Source organism: Strongylocentrotus purpuratus, unplaced genomic scaffold, assembly GCF_000002235.5.
Source record: "Strongylocentrotus purpuratus isolate Spur 01 unplaced genomic scaffold, Spur_5.0 spur5_scaffold_7, whole genome shotgun sequence".
Lineage (NCBI taxonomy): Eukaryota > Metazoa > Echinodermata > Echinoidea > Camarodonta > Strongylocentrotidae > Strongylocentrotus > Strongylocentrotus purpuratus.
Genome location: NW_022145613.1, coordinates 33125844 through 33142435, shown reverse-complemented (window position 1 = coordinate 33142435; position 16592 = coordinate 33125844). Strand labels below are relative to the sequence as shown.

At 35.1% G+C, this 16592-nt stretch overlaps 1 protein-coding gene across 1 annotated transcript in view; it reads left to right on the top strand.

Moving 5' to 3' along the window:
• Window positions 1–12529, top strand: part of NSF (N-ethylmaleimide-sensitive factor) — a 34432-nt gene extending 21903 nt beyond the window's left edge. The window contains 14 exon segments of the mRNA NM_214587.1: window positions 598–639; window positions 1055–1212; window positions 2322–2396; window positions 2850–2940; window positions 3512–3586; window positions 4225–4412; window positions 5316–5411; window positions 6646–6802; window positions 7548–7681; window positions 8202–8268; window positions 9241–9320; window positions 9876–10010; window positions 10714–10883; window positions 12469–12529. Of these exon segments, the coding sequence (NP_999752.1) occupies window positions 598–639; window positions 1055–1212; window positions 2322–2396; window positions 2850–2940; window positions 3512–3586; window positions 4225–4412; window positions 5316–5411; window positions 6646–6802; window positions 7548–7681; window positions 8202–8268; window positions 9241–9320; window positions 9876–10010; window positions 10714–10883; window positions 12469–12484 (1484 nt within the window). The 3' untranslated portion in view covers window positions 12485–12529.
• The last annotated feature ends 4063 nt before the right edge of the window (window positions 12530–16592 follow it).

Below are 16592 nucleotides of genomic sequence, written 5' to 3'. Positions count from 1 at the left end.
TTTCATGGTTTTGCTTCAGAAATACAGTTTTGTGGTCACAAACGTGTTTGTGTAATTTGATATTATAAAATATGGCACATAGTGCTTTAGAAATCACTGAATAATTGTCATTGTACACCCTGTTTGTGTGTTTCCCTTGGCTTGGTGAATTAAAAGCAATCTTAATTTGGTTCACTGCGTTATGGATGGCCAAATGCTTACCCATAAGCTTTGAACATACTCCTGCAATATTGTAGTAAATAAATGATCACAGTTTAATTTGGTCTTGAAATAAGAACATTGAATTGATTTTAAAAAGGCTTTGCAGAATTATGGTGGTTTGTTAAAACGATGAAGAGATTGACATTTTGCACCCACAAATTGGTAGACCTATTTTCTGCAATTTCGGGCAAGGTTGAAACCTTGCTTAAAGTTAGGGCAGCTTTCGAGCATATGGGCCCTTGAATTCCTAAAGATTGACAAGATATTCAAAACACTTTTGTGTTTGATATATGTCATGTCAGAGTTGAGAATTCTCACACTTTTATATATATATATATATTTTGCCAATGCATGTTTCATGAAGTTTATCATTATACTTTTGTTTAATATTTATAGGTGCTCAGCACGTGAAAGGTATATTACTCTTTGGACCACCAGGTGAGGAACTATTTATTTTATTTGACAAATACAAAATGTCCAGATTGGTTGTATTTGTGAATAAAAAGTTTAATTTGTACATATTTGGATGCCAGTTCTAGTAATATTTAGACTAATCAAGACGGTAGGATTTACCAGCACCAAGGCCTAACGATATGGTTCTACAATATACCTCTATGCAAAAAAAAGTAATAATTTTTTAGCAATTATGCGTTTTGTGTTCCGGACATGTCTTCACCCACCTCCAACTTTCCCTAAGATACCAAATACGATTGCAATTTTTGATTTTAATTTCAATTTTCAATTTCAATTTATTCATATTTGTAACAAAACATTACAAATCAATTATAAACATTTACATCCTCAATTACATCAAGATGTTTGAAAGGATATTAATTCTTTGACATTATTTCAGGTACCGGTAAGACTCTGATGGCGAGAACTATTGGTAAGATGTTGAACTCAAGGGAACCTCAGATCATCAACGGACCTGAGATCCTGAACAAGTTTGTAGGAGAGTCGGAGGCCAACATCAGAAAGCTCTTTGCAGCTGCAGAAGATGAACAGAAGAAAGTGAGTTATAATGATAATGATAATAAAAAGGATGCTTATAAAAAGCTATACACCAAAGTCTTTGAGCGCTAAAACAAACAAAATACAATGACAAACAATCACATATTAAACAAACAAAAAAACGCAAAAAGTACCCCCAAAAAACTACAAATTACAATTTATGTGAAAAATACATAAATGTGAACAGAGAAAGTTTATCATCAAAAGCAATTTTAAATAAATGTGTCTTAAGACAAGTTTTGAATCGGTTGACAGTCTGACAGTTTTTGACATGTAAAGGTAGTTTGTTCCAAATCTTCTTGATGTTTTTTTCTCCTTTGTTTTTAACATATATAGATAGGGCGAGAGTCCTTTGGCAAGATATTAATTTCATTACTAAATTAGTAGCCTAGCTAGAGGGGGTGGGGGGGGGGGGCATTATATCCAGTATTATCATCATTATTATTAATACAACCTTTAATAATTTGAGCAGATTTCTCATTGTAGAATGAGACCCAATTCATTTAGATTCTGAGGAAGAATCATCATAGCTACGATCTTTAAAAAAAAAAAAAAAAAAAAATCTTCTTTTTTTTTCAAACTTATTTTATCAGAGTCATGTTAATATCATGAAGTCAAGGGATTTTGCTTGAATTCTGTTCTTGATTTTGTAGATGTTCATTTTATCAGACAGGAAATGTTACAGATGATAAAGTACATGGTTTTTTTTCACTGTCATCTTTTTCTATTCGTTCAATATGATTAATTGAATCATCATATTGTGCTCCTGCTCTGCAACTCTACTCGCCGACTCAAGCCAGCTTCTCTCATCTACTCAACTCTCCAACTCAATCCAGTCTTCTACTCAAACCTCTCATCCTGTCTACAACTTTCTGGTTTACAGTCCTTTTCAGGACTATACTCACTTCCGAAAGATACTCTTCCTTCCAACCTCCACTTTCTCGCCTTTCCATTTCACTTCTATTTCTATCCACTTTCCTTAGTCCTTCTAGGACTTTACACATGGTGTACCGTAAACCTCTTCCGCGATATTGTGTTCAGTTATTAATTCTGAGCAAAAAAAGTACGTTATTATCATATAATTGTTTTATTTTGTATTGCTTCTATAGATGGGGAATAACAGTGGTCTACACATAATCATCTTTGATGAAATTGATGCCATATGTAAGCAGAGAGGATCAATGGTAAGACATATCTATTCTTTCCTATCAGTCTATGTCATTCCCTAGCACATTATAGAATAACCTGTTGCATATTAAATTGTGTTGAGGTGGGAAAATAATAGCTTCCCATCCTAATATGTTTCTTAGCAAACTTACAAGGTGTTTCCAGTGTCTTGTGAAATGTTGTTCTTTCCTTTAAGCACATTCAAAGCCAATTCTGTAGTAATATACTCTGAATATGATGCATAGAAAATTTATGATGTGACATCGATGGTGGATACAAGTTTGTGTAATTATAGTGAATTTGTAAAATCAATAAAACATGATATAAGCTAGACCCCAAGTTGTGAAGGATTGTCATGATTTGCCATTTTTTAAAATCATTTGTGTCTTCATTACATAACAGAATATTTTGTTGGTGATACGCCCGTCTTTTGAGATTTCTGTTAATTTTTTTGGTTTCCTTCTTTTCAGTCTGGAAGCACCGGTGTACATGATACTGTAGTCAACCAACTCCTCTCCAAGATCGATGGTGTAGAACAACTCAATAATGTTCTTCTCATTGGTAAGACTCACTTTCATTGCTCGATGCTATTCACGATAAATGTACAGAGACAGAGAAAAAAGAAAGTGATGATGTAAGGATAGAGTAGATTTGAACACCAGCAATAAAATTATTTCATATTTGTAGTTTTACAGGACCTAAGTAGTACAGTCAAACCTGCTTTAGTGACCACCTGTCTACAAAGACCACATTTTTTGTTTCCCTTGAAAGTGGTTTCTGATTGAAACATATACTAAAGGAACCAGTACGTAAAGACCACCTGCCTATAAAGCCACTTTTTATTTTATCATGATTGTCCCCCTTGGGTGATCTTTATAGACAGGTTTCACTGTACTTATGTATTAGAAACTGAGACTCAAACCAAGATTAGGTTTGTTTAACTTTTCTTTACACATTGTAGAGTTGATTTACTCACGCAAACCTCTGGTTCAAACTACTAGGCCCATTCATATTATATAGTATTTTCAATGCGTTATAAAATTTACTTATTCAGAACACACGTTCAAGCCATTAAATCCACCATTTTGATCTCATTGTTGAAAGCTCAGAAATCTTTTCTCTTGCTTTACAGGTATGACAAACAGGAAAGATCTGATAGATGACGCCTTACTTAGGCCTGGAAGACTGGAGGTGCAAATGGAGATTGGTAAGAGCAGAATTGAATGGGATTCATTTAGTTAACATGATGGTTGCATGATACCTTGTACATGCTTCAGAAATCTAATTTCTAGAGGCTTTACCAGGCCTGATAATTATCCAATTTAAATCTGTTTCCTGATTTTGTATTATTTTTCCCCAAGTTTTGTTTTCCCGATTTCTTTTTCTCCCCAATTTTTTTGTTCCTGTTTTATAAAAAGTTTGTATCATGATTTGTTTTTAAATAGCGCATACTATCACCCCTGCTTTACTCATGAACCACCAAGTGCTCTGGAGACAGTTGCACTTGCTGGTACACTTTTATAGTGACCACCTGTACATAAAGCCCACCTGCCTATAAAGACCACTTTTCTTGTCTCCCTTGGGCGGTCTTTATAAACAGGTTTTGCTGTACTATCAAAGGATGAAGGACAGGAGATCAACAACAAATAACTTTTCTCTCTTGGCTCGGTGATGCCACTGGCATATAAGGCGTATTGGCATCACTCATCATAGCCGGCAAACAATAAAAACATGATGTGATCAGTAATGTCCGGTTCTTACCAGCTACCAGAATGAATGAATAGATGGATGGATTAGTTCTGTACTCGCTAATGATGATTCATTAAATATTCTTCCATTTACCAGGCTTGCCAGACGAGGCAGGGCGGCTCCAAATCATAGAGATCTATCTTGCCAAGATGAAAGAAAATGGCAAGCTGAGTAAAGATGTGGACCCTATGGAGCTTTCTACGCTGACTAAGAATTACAGCGGTGCTGAGATTGCAGGGTTGGTGAGGGCGGCCCAGTCCATGGCTATGAACAGCCTCATTACAGTAAGTAGGATGTGAATTATTGCGCACTACGATGCATATTACTTGTCAAGGAATAGCAAACATTGAGGCTGTGTCCTAAAGCCAATATGTAAAGTACTGTCAAACCTGTCTATAGTGACCGCCCAAGGGAAACATGAAAAGTGGTCTTTAAAGGCAGGTGGCTTTTATGTACAGGTTCCATTAGTACATGTTTCAATGAAAAACTAATGTCAAGGGAAAAAAAAAAGTGGTCTTTATAGACACAGGTGGTCTTTCTATACAGGTAGTTATAATCAGGTTTGACTGTACTATGTATATGCTTATCAAGGAATGGTAAACATTGACGCTGTGTGCTGTAACTCATATGTAAAGCACAGTCAAACCTGTCTATAGTGACCGCCCAAGGGAAACACCTAAAGTGGTCTTTGTAGACAGGTGGTCACTAAAGCAGGTTTGACTGTAGTAGTCAGAAAGCAGTATGACTTAACCTATAAAAGAAAATGTGCAGGACAAATCTCGTTTGCAGGAAACACTTTAAAAAAAAAGGGTTTGATCTGTTTCAAATCAGATTAGGCGGGTCACATTGACTGATCTATCTAGAAAGTGCATCTCTTTACAGGGTCAGTCAGTCATTCAAAAGGTTCAAAAGGTTCAAAATTCATTTAATGCTGACACCAAGAATAACAAGAATAGTGTCATGGAAATTAAAACCAGGACTTGAATTGACATCTCAACCAGTTTTTCTGATTTTTCTGATTTTTTAAAGAAGACGAAGGGTCAAATAAGGCCTATTATGTAAGGATTTGAATTGATGTATTTTAAATTGCATTATATTTTGTAGCTTCAAAATATATTGATTTAAAAGTCCTTCGTAGATATAGATGATCGGCAAGAAGCAAGTGACAATAATATCTTTTTTTGTAGGCATCTTCTAAAGTTGAGGTGGATTATGAGAAGGTCGAGAAGATGCAGGTTTCCAGAGAGCACTTCATGCATGCCATGGATACAGACATCAAACCAGTGAGAAACTTTTTCATATTCATTTGAAGACATGATCAAGCCACTTTAAAGCCCCTCTTAAGTGTTGGGAGCCCCAAAAATTTGATGGCAAATTTTCACGTAAATTGTATCATGTGAAAGAGGATGTCATTTAAGACACATTTCTGCAAGGATTTTCAAAACAAATGTGTTTGAAGTCGAATATGGATGAAAGAATACAAAATTTAGGTTTTCTGCATATAACAGAAAAATTATGTATTCATTTATCAATATTCGTCTTCAAACACATTTTTGTGGGGAAAATCTATGCAGGAGTGCGTCTTAAAGAACATGCTCTTTCACGTTATGATCCAATTTAAGTGAAATTTTGCCATAAAACTTTTGACGAATTTGGGCTCCCAACACTTAAGAGAGGCTTTAAGTTCCCCTTCATACCTCCATAACTGACTCTGCTCTATAATCTTCTGCCAATATTTCATGTCTTAGTGATACTCCTTGTATACATCAAACTATCTTATGAACTCCCTATGGAATAAGGCTACATGTATGTTGGGCTTAGGCTTCATGAAATCCTTCTGGGTTCTATCTTGTAAAGGTGTCCGATTGATCCAGATAGTCCTATAGTCAATCATAGACTTACAATCACTTATTTCGTTATTTACAGAGTTGCGATTTAAATTTCCACTCGTTATTAGGCAGGCCCTGGTGTTCTGTAGTGTTGCTAACTTTATGTACTGTACATTGTTGTCGTGTGATGTGAGAAATTTGAACAAGTTTGAATTGGATTTTAATTCACGTTCTAAGCCTCTCCAGCATCTGTTCCTGTTTGACACCAAATGACAAAGTTGATACTAGCATATGACTTTTATTTTCATTGTACATGTTGGTATAATGCATTGGCATTAGGAGTGCAAAATCATATCTTTGGAAACACTTTTCAATGGAGTGAACATATTCCATATTATCGATATTCACATCATGCAGCCAGAGGATTGGTCTATATTACTTAAAATCAGTAAACATTGCCTGTGCTTACTGGCGTGCGCCTGTAATCCAGCTAACAATTGACGTTACAAACTGATTCAGCCGAGGATGCAGGTTCAAAACTGAGTCATGTCTTTTGGATGGTGACGTTAAAGGTCGGTCCCTTGACGTAAATAATCATATCTAATTGATACACGTCTTTAAAGACCCAATTACACACACACTGTGCTCTTCCAGCATTTATTCCTTACATCCATTCTCTCTGTCATAGGCTTTTGGTGTAAGCAGTGAGAACTTTGACAAGTTCATCTTGAACGGCATCATAGACTGGGGAGAACCGGTTCAGAGGGTGTTGGCGGATGGAGAGTTGGTGGTCAAGCAGACCAAGGCCAGTGACCGGGTACCACTGGCCAGTATGCTCATGGGAGGTAAGATTGACATTATTCAACTTCTATAGTTGCTTTCTTACAGGCATCGTTAAACAATGTTTGAATCTGATAAGCATGGCCCTATGTGTTATCAGTGTCTGTGATATGGTGTAATTTTGAAGCCCTAACAAAAATTGTGCTTCAACATGATCATGAAGTGCCTCAAAACAGTAAAAATCTTTGAGTGATCGGTTTTACCATACTCATATCTCCCAATAGACTGTAGTGTTAATAAAATCGTTGGGGAAAATGATTTTTGAAATTCGATTTCCAATCACAAATATCTTGATAATCAGACAGGTGATCGGCTTGTAAAAGTCATGGGATTCCTGACTGACCTAAAGGTTTATAATTATGATTGCAGCATGAGCTTATTTCCAGGATTTTTTAAAGAATCTGAGGCAAAGATACCGAATCCCTTAAAGACCGTCAATACTACTGGGCCAGAAGGGATTAGACCACACAGCGAGGTCACTGACAGGTGGCTATCTCATTAACTCAGCTCTCAACTAACATAAGAAAAAGAGGATCATGGGGGACCAACAGGCACCGATTGGGGAAGTTTTCTATATAGAGGGAGCAAGTAGCTACAAGTAGGACAGTGGGGCTTTTAAGGGTAAGTCCACCCTGATATTATGTTGGTTTTTAGTAAAAGCTGAAAAATGAGAGAAATAGAATGTTGAGCAAAATCTCAAGATCTCTTTAAACCTCATCATTGAGTTTGTTTTATGTTTGACTTGAATAGGACGAAGCGGTAGTGGAAAGACAGCTTTAGCAGCCAAGCTTGCGTTGGAGTCTGGCTTCCCCTTCATCAAAATCTGCTCAGCTGAAGACATGGTTGGATTTTCAGAATCAGCTAAATGTCAAGCCATTAAGAAAGTAAGTTAGACTTTTTATGACCACAATTCCATTTATTGCTAGCGTCTTCACTATGCATGAAATGTTTAAACTGCTCTTTTACAGTCACTGTTTCCTTGTTTTTTCACCCTTATATATTTTTGTAAAAAAGCATGGTTTATTTTTTCAAAAAAAGATTCCCCACCCCTATTTTCCTGAAAATATCAAATTTGCATTTCATGTGTGCAGTGATAAAAAAAAAAAAAATGTAAGCTGCTGATTGTAATTCAAAAGAAGACATGTTAAAACTGCAAAAATGATGGTGTAAATGAAAACGAAGTGAGTAGATTGAATCATATTTTAAAGAGTATGGACAGCTACCGGTAATTAAAATAAATGATAGAAATAATACAATTTGAGTATGTAATTGAAATTATGTGAAGAACATTTACTAGTTATGTAATGTATGAAAAATGTATTTACTGTGAGCCTGAATAGTATAGCCACTCCATTCCCTCTGTAACATGCATGATAACATTATCAACGTTGATATCTTTCTTAGATCTTTGAAGATGCATACAAGTCTCAGGTCAGCTGTGTGGTGGTCGATGACATCGAGAGACTGCTGGGTAAGTTTACGGCAACTCTAGGGTATGGAGCAGGACTGCTCTGCTATACATTTCTTTCTTTGTTAAGTTGTATGTTAGAATGCTGCGTAGATCTACCGCTGTACCATGTGTCATCCTAGATTTTGTGTACAGGTACAATTAATTGTCTGGTAAACTGGTTCTTGATTTAGTATGTTTGAATGCTGTCTAGATCTACAGCTATACCATGTGTCATCCTAGATTTTGTGTACAGGTACAATTAATTGCCTGGTAAACTGGTTCTTAATTTAGTATGTTTGAATGCTGTCTAGATCTTCAGCTATACCATGTGTCATCCTAGATTTTGTGTACAGGTACAATTAATTATCTGATAAACTGGTTCTTAATTTAGTTTGTTTGAATGCTGTCTAGATCTACAGCTATACCATGTGTCATCCTAGATTTTGTGTACAGGTACAATTAATTGCCTGGTAAACTGGTTCTTAATTTAGTATGTTTGAATGCTGTCTAGATCTACAGCTATAACATGTGTCATCCTAGATTTTGTGTACAGGTGCAAGGAATTGTCTGGTAAACAATAAAAGAAGGCCAGAGTAGCAGGTACATACAAAAGAGAACTTCCTGCCCATCCTCTGTCAGTTAATGGAAAGAGTAATGCTTCTGTAATCCTTGTTAAGACTTGACTATGGTTTGGTCACTTTAATTTCTCTTCTATATAACACGATATACACTGACATTATGTACAAGGCACAAGATGTTTGGTATGACAGAAAAGTTTATCACTTTATTTCCTCAATAATCATCCGTAATTTTCATTCTCCAAAATGATGTGTGATAATTTTCAAGAAAGCAAAATATAATTTTACTCTGTATAAAAAAAAAATTGTTTGATTCTAGGGTTCTTTTTAATCAAGGGTAGTGTATTAAATTTTTGCACTTTATTCCCTTTTCCATCTATTAATTGTAATTGTATTCTTTTTGTCTGTTTTGCAGATTATGTTCCCATTGGTCCTCGCTTCTCAAATTTAGTACTACAAGCTCTCCTTGTACTTCTGAAGAAAGCCCCACCTAAGGTAAAAAATACATTCCAATGCTTGTGTGTATGAGGATTTTTACAGACAGATATAATTATTTACGTCTGGGGACCGACCTTTAACGTCACCATCCGAAAGACATGACTCAATTTCGAACCTGTGTCTTTGGCTGAATCATTTTGTAACTTCCATTGTTAGCTGGATTAAAGGCGCACGCCACAACGCCCCGCTTATTATGTAACTGTTTTTTAACCAAGTGTTACCATGTAGATAAATATAGATGGAAATGGGTATGTCGGGATGATTTTAAGTAACATTTTGAGAAGGAATATCTGAGACCAATAATACAATATTTGTTAGTGTTCATACCTGTATTTCCAATCATAAATATCTTGATAATCAGACAGACTTGTAAAAGTAATGGGTTTCCTGACTGACCTAAAGGTTTATAATTTTGATTGCAGCATGAGCTAAATCCAGGATTTTGTTTCAGAATCTGAGGCAATGTTACTGAGTTACTTTACGACACAACATATGCCAAAGGAATATTTTGATATTGAGACATCTGTATTTGAAACCTTCCTGACCGTACAGGGGCGCAAACTGCTTATCATCGGAACCACCAGCGCCCATGACGTCCTTGAAGAGATGAAGATGACGGATATCTTTAATACCTACGTCAGAGTAAACAGTCTATCAACAAGTGAACACATCGTCAAAGTACTGGAGGTAAGAAGTCCTCTTGCTCATGTCCATCAGGCTTGACACTCCTGGCACTTCAGAATTATTTCCCTGGCTTTAGCATGGCTGCCATTACTGCGCTCTAGCATTTCAAGGCATTAATTCCTGCCATGTACCCATTTTCATCACCTGGGTTGAGTGTGGCTCAATGTCTTGCCAAAGGACATTAGTGCTGCTGTGGGGCTCGAACTGCGGACCTTGTGATAAAAGAGCCTGGTGACATATCCACTCAACCACAACACCTCTATGTTGTCTTTCTTGCAGCTCAATAAATAATCTATCTGTCAAAGAAAAACGTATACAGATATGCAAATTAGTAGCAAAAAACAGATGTATTTTTTTTCTTCCAATTCTGCAAATGTTCTTATACTTGATTGTATAAGAATAGTAAGCTTATAACTTGCATAATGGAAAACGGAATATGTAAAAATGTAACATAATTGAAAGAATCACTGTACAGAAATCTTGTAATCATTTAGAAAACATATAAGGCCCTGTCAAATCAGTTCATAATTTCAATGACATCACGATAGTTTTTTTAATTATTTATTAATTTTTTTTTTTTTTTTTTGGGGGGGGGGGAGGACTACACTATTAGGATATCTATGTGTATGATTGTTTACGGCTTTTCACACACAAGCCTTCAACAGTGGCATTGTCCTGTTCTAATTGATTTCTCTTGCTATTTCAGGAGCTGAAAATCTTTACCCCCGAGGAGAGGGAGCGAATCAGGACCAAGACCCAGGGCAAGTCCCTCCTGATCGGAATCAAGAAGCTCTTGGTCCTGTTGGAGATGGTGAGACAGACAGAGCCGTCTTACAGAGTACCGAAGTTCCTTTCGCTGATGGAGGAGGAAGGGGGGTAAGTAGCAATGATCTTTTGGGAAAATTCATTGTTTATCTGTTGATGCCACAACGTAGGCTAAGTTTGTTGACCTGAAATGACCTTTGACCTTGACTTTGCGACCTGTTTGCTTTTGGTTCACAGAGTATTATACCTCAGTCACACCACCACACTTATTCCGCATTAACACCAAACAAATACGGAAATACTTTCATTGGTTGGGGTGATCGTAACATGTAATTTAGGCTACTACCAACATTAGAATGTAGTAGGCAAGCTTTCGTTCACTCCTGTGGACTTTCGCAAGCCAAAAGATTCGTCATCAAATTTCTTGCTGTCTGCTGCCTTGAGATCACTGAAGCTTAAGATTGGTAGAAGCCTCAATTACAAACTGCCTAAATCTTAAACATTAGGAGTAATGTAACTCTTTGTTATTCTGTCTGTCTTGTCGGTGTGTCTAAGGTATTACTAGGGAATTCTGCCATTCACAACATTATTTAACACTCATTCTAACAACATAACAGTGGTAGTCCCAGTTCTCTGTATTGTAATGTTTCAGGGGCCTTGTAAATGAGGTAATTCCATTAGTCCCAAAGAGTTTGTTATACATAGTTCCATCGGATTTTACTTGACATTACCATGCCTTGAATACCACCAGGGGGTGTTTCACAAAGGCTCTCACCATTTACTGGCATTGGTCTCTCAAGGGACGTACAAATCATGGTCACAAATCTACAGGATTTACATTTTTTGGTAGTTCGTTATAGAAGGAAAAAATAATTATCTAAAGATCATAATTGAGAGACCAATGGTGATAGCAATCAGTGGCATGAAACGCCGGCCATAGTTAAGTCCAAATTACAGTCGATCTTAGTCTTTGTAAGATCCTAAGTTGAACTTGTCTCTAAGTTGGACTTAACAATTATAGAAAGCCGTTAGCATCATTGAAAATATTTTGTTAAACTTATTTCAAAAGGCATAAAATGTTGATTCAAATTATTCTTATTTTCTGTTATCAAGGAGATATTCTGTTCTTGATGTGGAATTTCCATATGATGTGGCCATAGTTAAGTCCAAATTACAGTCGATCTTAGTCTTTGTAAGATCCTAAGTTGAACTTGTCTCTAAGTTGGACTTAACAATTATAGAAAGCCGTTAGCATCATTGAAAATATTTTGTTAAACTTATTTCAAAAGGCATAAAATGTTGATTCAAATTATTCTTATTTTCTATTATCAAGGAGATATTATGTTCTTGATGTGGAATTTATTAAAAGTCTTAAATACTTCAATTTTGCTTTTGAAAAGATTTAATTTCAAGGCTACTCCATAATGTCCAAGTCCAACTTAGAGTTAAGTTCGACTTAGGATATTTGTGAAACACCCCCCAGGAGTAGTAATCAGATTTTAAAAATTTGTCACACATAATCATATGATCTCATGTGATTATGATGAAGAACCCCCAAGAGAAAAGATATTTTATTTGAGTTAAATTTGTCATAGTCAGACAAATTAATGAGGAGTATAGTTAGGGAAAAAAATATATTCCTTATTTTCATGCTCATTGTTCCTTCCTTTTCTCTCTGTTTTCATTTGGTGCTCAGGTTGGAGTTGTCATAAAGAATCATTCCAGTAGAAAATTCTTTCATGTCAACATTTGCAGTCAAGAAAGAAAGAAAGAAAGAAAGACGGACTTCCAGAGAGGGAACAAGCAGGAGGTATGGTGTCTTGGCATATCAAAGGAGACCTCATATGGACAGCAGAAAACCAACATAGGAGTAGAGTATTACCGAGTAGGGCTGCTAGATACATGTAGAATCTGTTTGTTTATTCTTAGAAAAGAGCTGTTTACTTCAAGGTCTAGGAGCAATTTAATGTACAAGAGAATACAAACAAATGTCTATTTATTAGATTTTGAGATACATCACATATCGAGCAACGTGGAAAGGATAAAACTGTATTATTAGTATTTACAAATCTCAAAAATTATTCATAGACTTGGAACATTTTACTGATTAGACAGATTTTGTGATGCGAGCAGGAAGGTGTTACTATTTATCAGTAATTTTATTTCAAATTGTACAAAATGAGGCATACATCACTGATAATTGTCACTTTTAAGCCAGAACGGTTTCATATGTATCAGTCTTTCTTTCATCCATTTCAGTCTTCTTGCACCTGTTACAGGTTATTCCAGTCCATTGTTAGATGACATTGTTTGGAAGTAAAAATGCTTGTGCGAATTAAATCAAATGAGAAAAACATCTTGCCTCTCGTATGCTATTACAGATATAGAAATCAAAATGAAATGATAGAAATTTACCCACTTGTTTGTGTACTTCATAGCAAATTTACTGTGAGTTTGCTTTCATGTTTATGATAGATAAAGAAAGTGATATACATGATGTGTTTTTAACCCAGATTCATATTACGGGTGAGAAAGTTCTATTTGATACCTGAATTGGTCATTTCAATCAAAAACATCTTGCTTATTACATGCAAAACGATCCCCAGCATTGCACCATGCCACATCTACAAGGGGATTTCCCCAAATGACAGTTTTACAAGAGTCCACATTTGTTCTTAGTTCAAATGAAACATAGAATCAGGAAATGCATGTGCTGAAATGAGGTTATTACTCAATGTTTGTAAGAAATGTTCCTTTTCAATGAATGTGTCACTTGAAACATAATATATCTAATTATCTATGGAGTTCGTAATGTACAAATTATATTCAAGCAAATATCAACCTCACTAATATACACATAAACATCTATGCTGTCTATTTATACTTACATTTATACAGTAGTACCGGTATATGGAAGGAAAATATGGGTCTGCAAATGTATGTACAGGTCTATGAATCTAGATTGTTCTTTGTCTGATAACAAATGATGTATACTTAACTTACAATAGGGAATCTAGAAAACATTCCAGAAAGCTATCAGTATAAAGATACGCAGTATGTGATTTGTAAATTAGTATTTGATGTGACAGATAGAGAACTATACAAAACTGAATATTATTATTATTATTAGAGATTCTATGATATTGATAATCATCCACCAAATAGTTACCTTTCTCCATATATTAGAGAAAAAATATATTATAACAAAAATAATAAAATATGTTAGCCTATCCTCTTAAAGATTCCTAAAGTGGAAATATTTTGTGCTGATAGAGGTGTTGTGGTCGAGTGGATGCGTCGCCGGACTCTCGATCACAAGGTCCGCGGTTCGAGTCCCGCCGCCGCACTAATGTCCTTTGGCAAGACATTGATCTACATTTGCCACACTCCACCCAGGTGAAGTAAATGGGTACCTGGTAGGGATTCATTCCTTGAAATGCTAGAGCGCCGTATGGCAGCCGTGCTAAAGCCAGGGTAATAATCGGGAGTGCCAGGAGGGTCAAATATGTCTGACATGAGCGCTATACAAGAACCCACTATTATTATTATTATTATTCTCATAAAATCATTCAAAAGTTTACAAACATACCGGTACTTGCTTCTTTCGTTTTGTTTACTTTGTTTATGTAACAGTCATGCTTGAATGTAATCTATATGTCAGAATGCAAGTGTTAGATTCCTAGAAATATCTAAAGGCTACATAACTTCCTCCCAAAGGGGTTCATTGTGCTTACAGTATGTGTGCATGATTATAGTTGATGAACAAGTTATTAAAGAAAATGAAGACGTATTTGATTTGAAAAACATCATGCATGTGCATGTTATCTTTTCATTGTATAAAGTAGTTATGCTCGGCATTATGTTTATTACCAGGAGTCAAACATTCCAAAAGATTTAATATAGTATACTTAGAGTATGAAATGTTCGTTTTCTATTTTGTCCCTTCTGTGTTGAATCTTATAGACTTTCCTTTGACTACAAGTTAAATACTTTGTAAAAAAGTAATATCAGTTGTTATGTAATGCTATTTGTGATTTGTTTTTTCTGCCCTGTTCATCCCATCTGTATTATTACATTACATTTTTCAAATTCAAATTATGGGCAGTATGTTTAGACTTATATTATGTGGCGAGTGAGCAATCTCTCTATTAAACAGTTTTGACATTGAAAAAAAACATTGATTAGCATTTTAAAGTTTGTGATGGAGTTATATGTTCTTAATTATTTCAATGCGAAAATGCAGCTATTTATTATGATTGCAATGAAGAAATTATCTATGCATTAATGCCATGATTTTCTCTCTTTACCTCATTTTAATCTGTAAAGCAAAAACATGTCTAGGCTATACTGCATTGCATGATAAATTCTTTCTTCAGTACCAAACGGCTACTGGTTTGTGTATGATGATACTCTAATTGAATATAAGTTTGTTAATTCTTTCTTTTTCTGTTGGCTAGGAATATTTTTTGGAGGTAATGGTATTCAAGAATCTCAAGATATAATACTCTTTTAATAAAGCTGTCTTAGTATGTAAGAAACTAAACCATCATGATTGCAGTTTAAAACTTAGTGAACATGGTCCAATATGGAAACATTCTGTAAAATTATGTCAATAGTTTCATGCTGTGAAATGACAGAATAACTATATTGAGTTTTTGTGATTCACAACAGTTTCTTATCAAGACAACATGAGTCACAATGAGCAAAAGCTTCATGTCATGAAAATATATAGTCCCTTATTAAAGTACATGGTAAGTTTGATTTAATCAAAACGTATTTTTGTATTTGGCTTCCAATCTTTCACTCAAAAAGTATTCATGATTGTGCAGATATCAAGCAGCTTAATGCACATTCTGAAATAATACTCACAATTAGATTAATGCAAAATACATTTTTCAGAGATTGCAACATCACCAAATATCCATCTTTTTATTTCCAGAGGCTTTTTCCCAAATCATTCACTTATGTACTTGTACATCTAAATTGTTATTTTAAAAAGGGGAAAGAAGGAAGAAAATTGTTACTTCATGGTGCATAAACAATCAAGACACCAATAATTTCTATCATTGATGTCATGTCTCATATATACTCCATCTGTAGTGTTGCAGTTGAGCTACTTACCACATACCACATACAATTTTCCTTTTCTACCAAGTGCAATATTGCTCAATATGTCTATCGTAGAGAGGAGATTAAATGTGTGTCTGAAACAAATCTCAACCAGCTGAAGTTCCTGTTTGCTTTATTTCACTTCTTTGACTAGCAGCATTTTTTCAAGGTCTTATAGCATTGTTACCAAAGTAAAACATGATTGCATCATCACCTATTACCTTGCAAATCACTTTTTTGAAATAAAAATCATTCATATGCAGACATCAACTTTAAAAAAATGAAAACATATATGTATACCTATATTTACATGGTTCAATTGTATCACTCTGATATGAAATTCTCAAATATTATGTCTGGAAAAAAAAAAAAACATGTCATCCTCACTATAATTCTACATACTCTGACGGCCATTGATGATTGTAACAAAGAAACCACACCCAACGGAAATTAATAACATTGCCTTGAGCAGTCTAATCAAATAATAGTGTTGAATGAAGTATATAGTATTAGCTGTAAACATGTTCATGAAGAAGATGAAGATACAAGATGAATGCCCAAGGGCAAATACAGTAGCATCCTTCAATACCTACATTACAATGGCATATTACATAATCCAAACAGAATTTCTAAGAGTAGTTCAATCATGTATTGAAATTGCCCTCGAGTTGCATTCTTGAAGTCTTTGTGAAAGTGTTTCTTATATTCCAC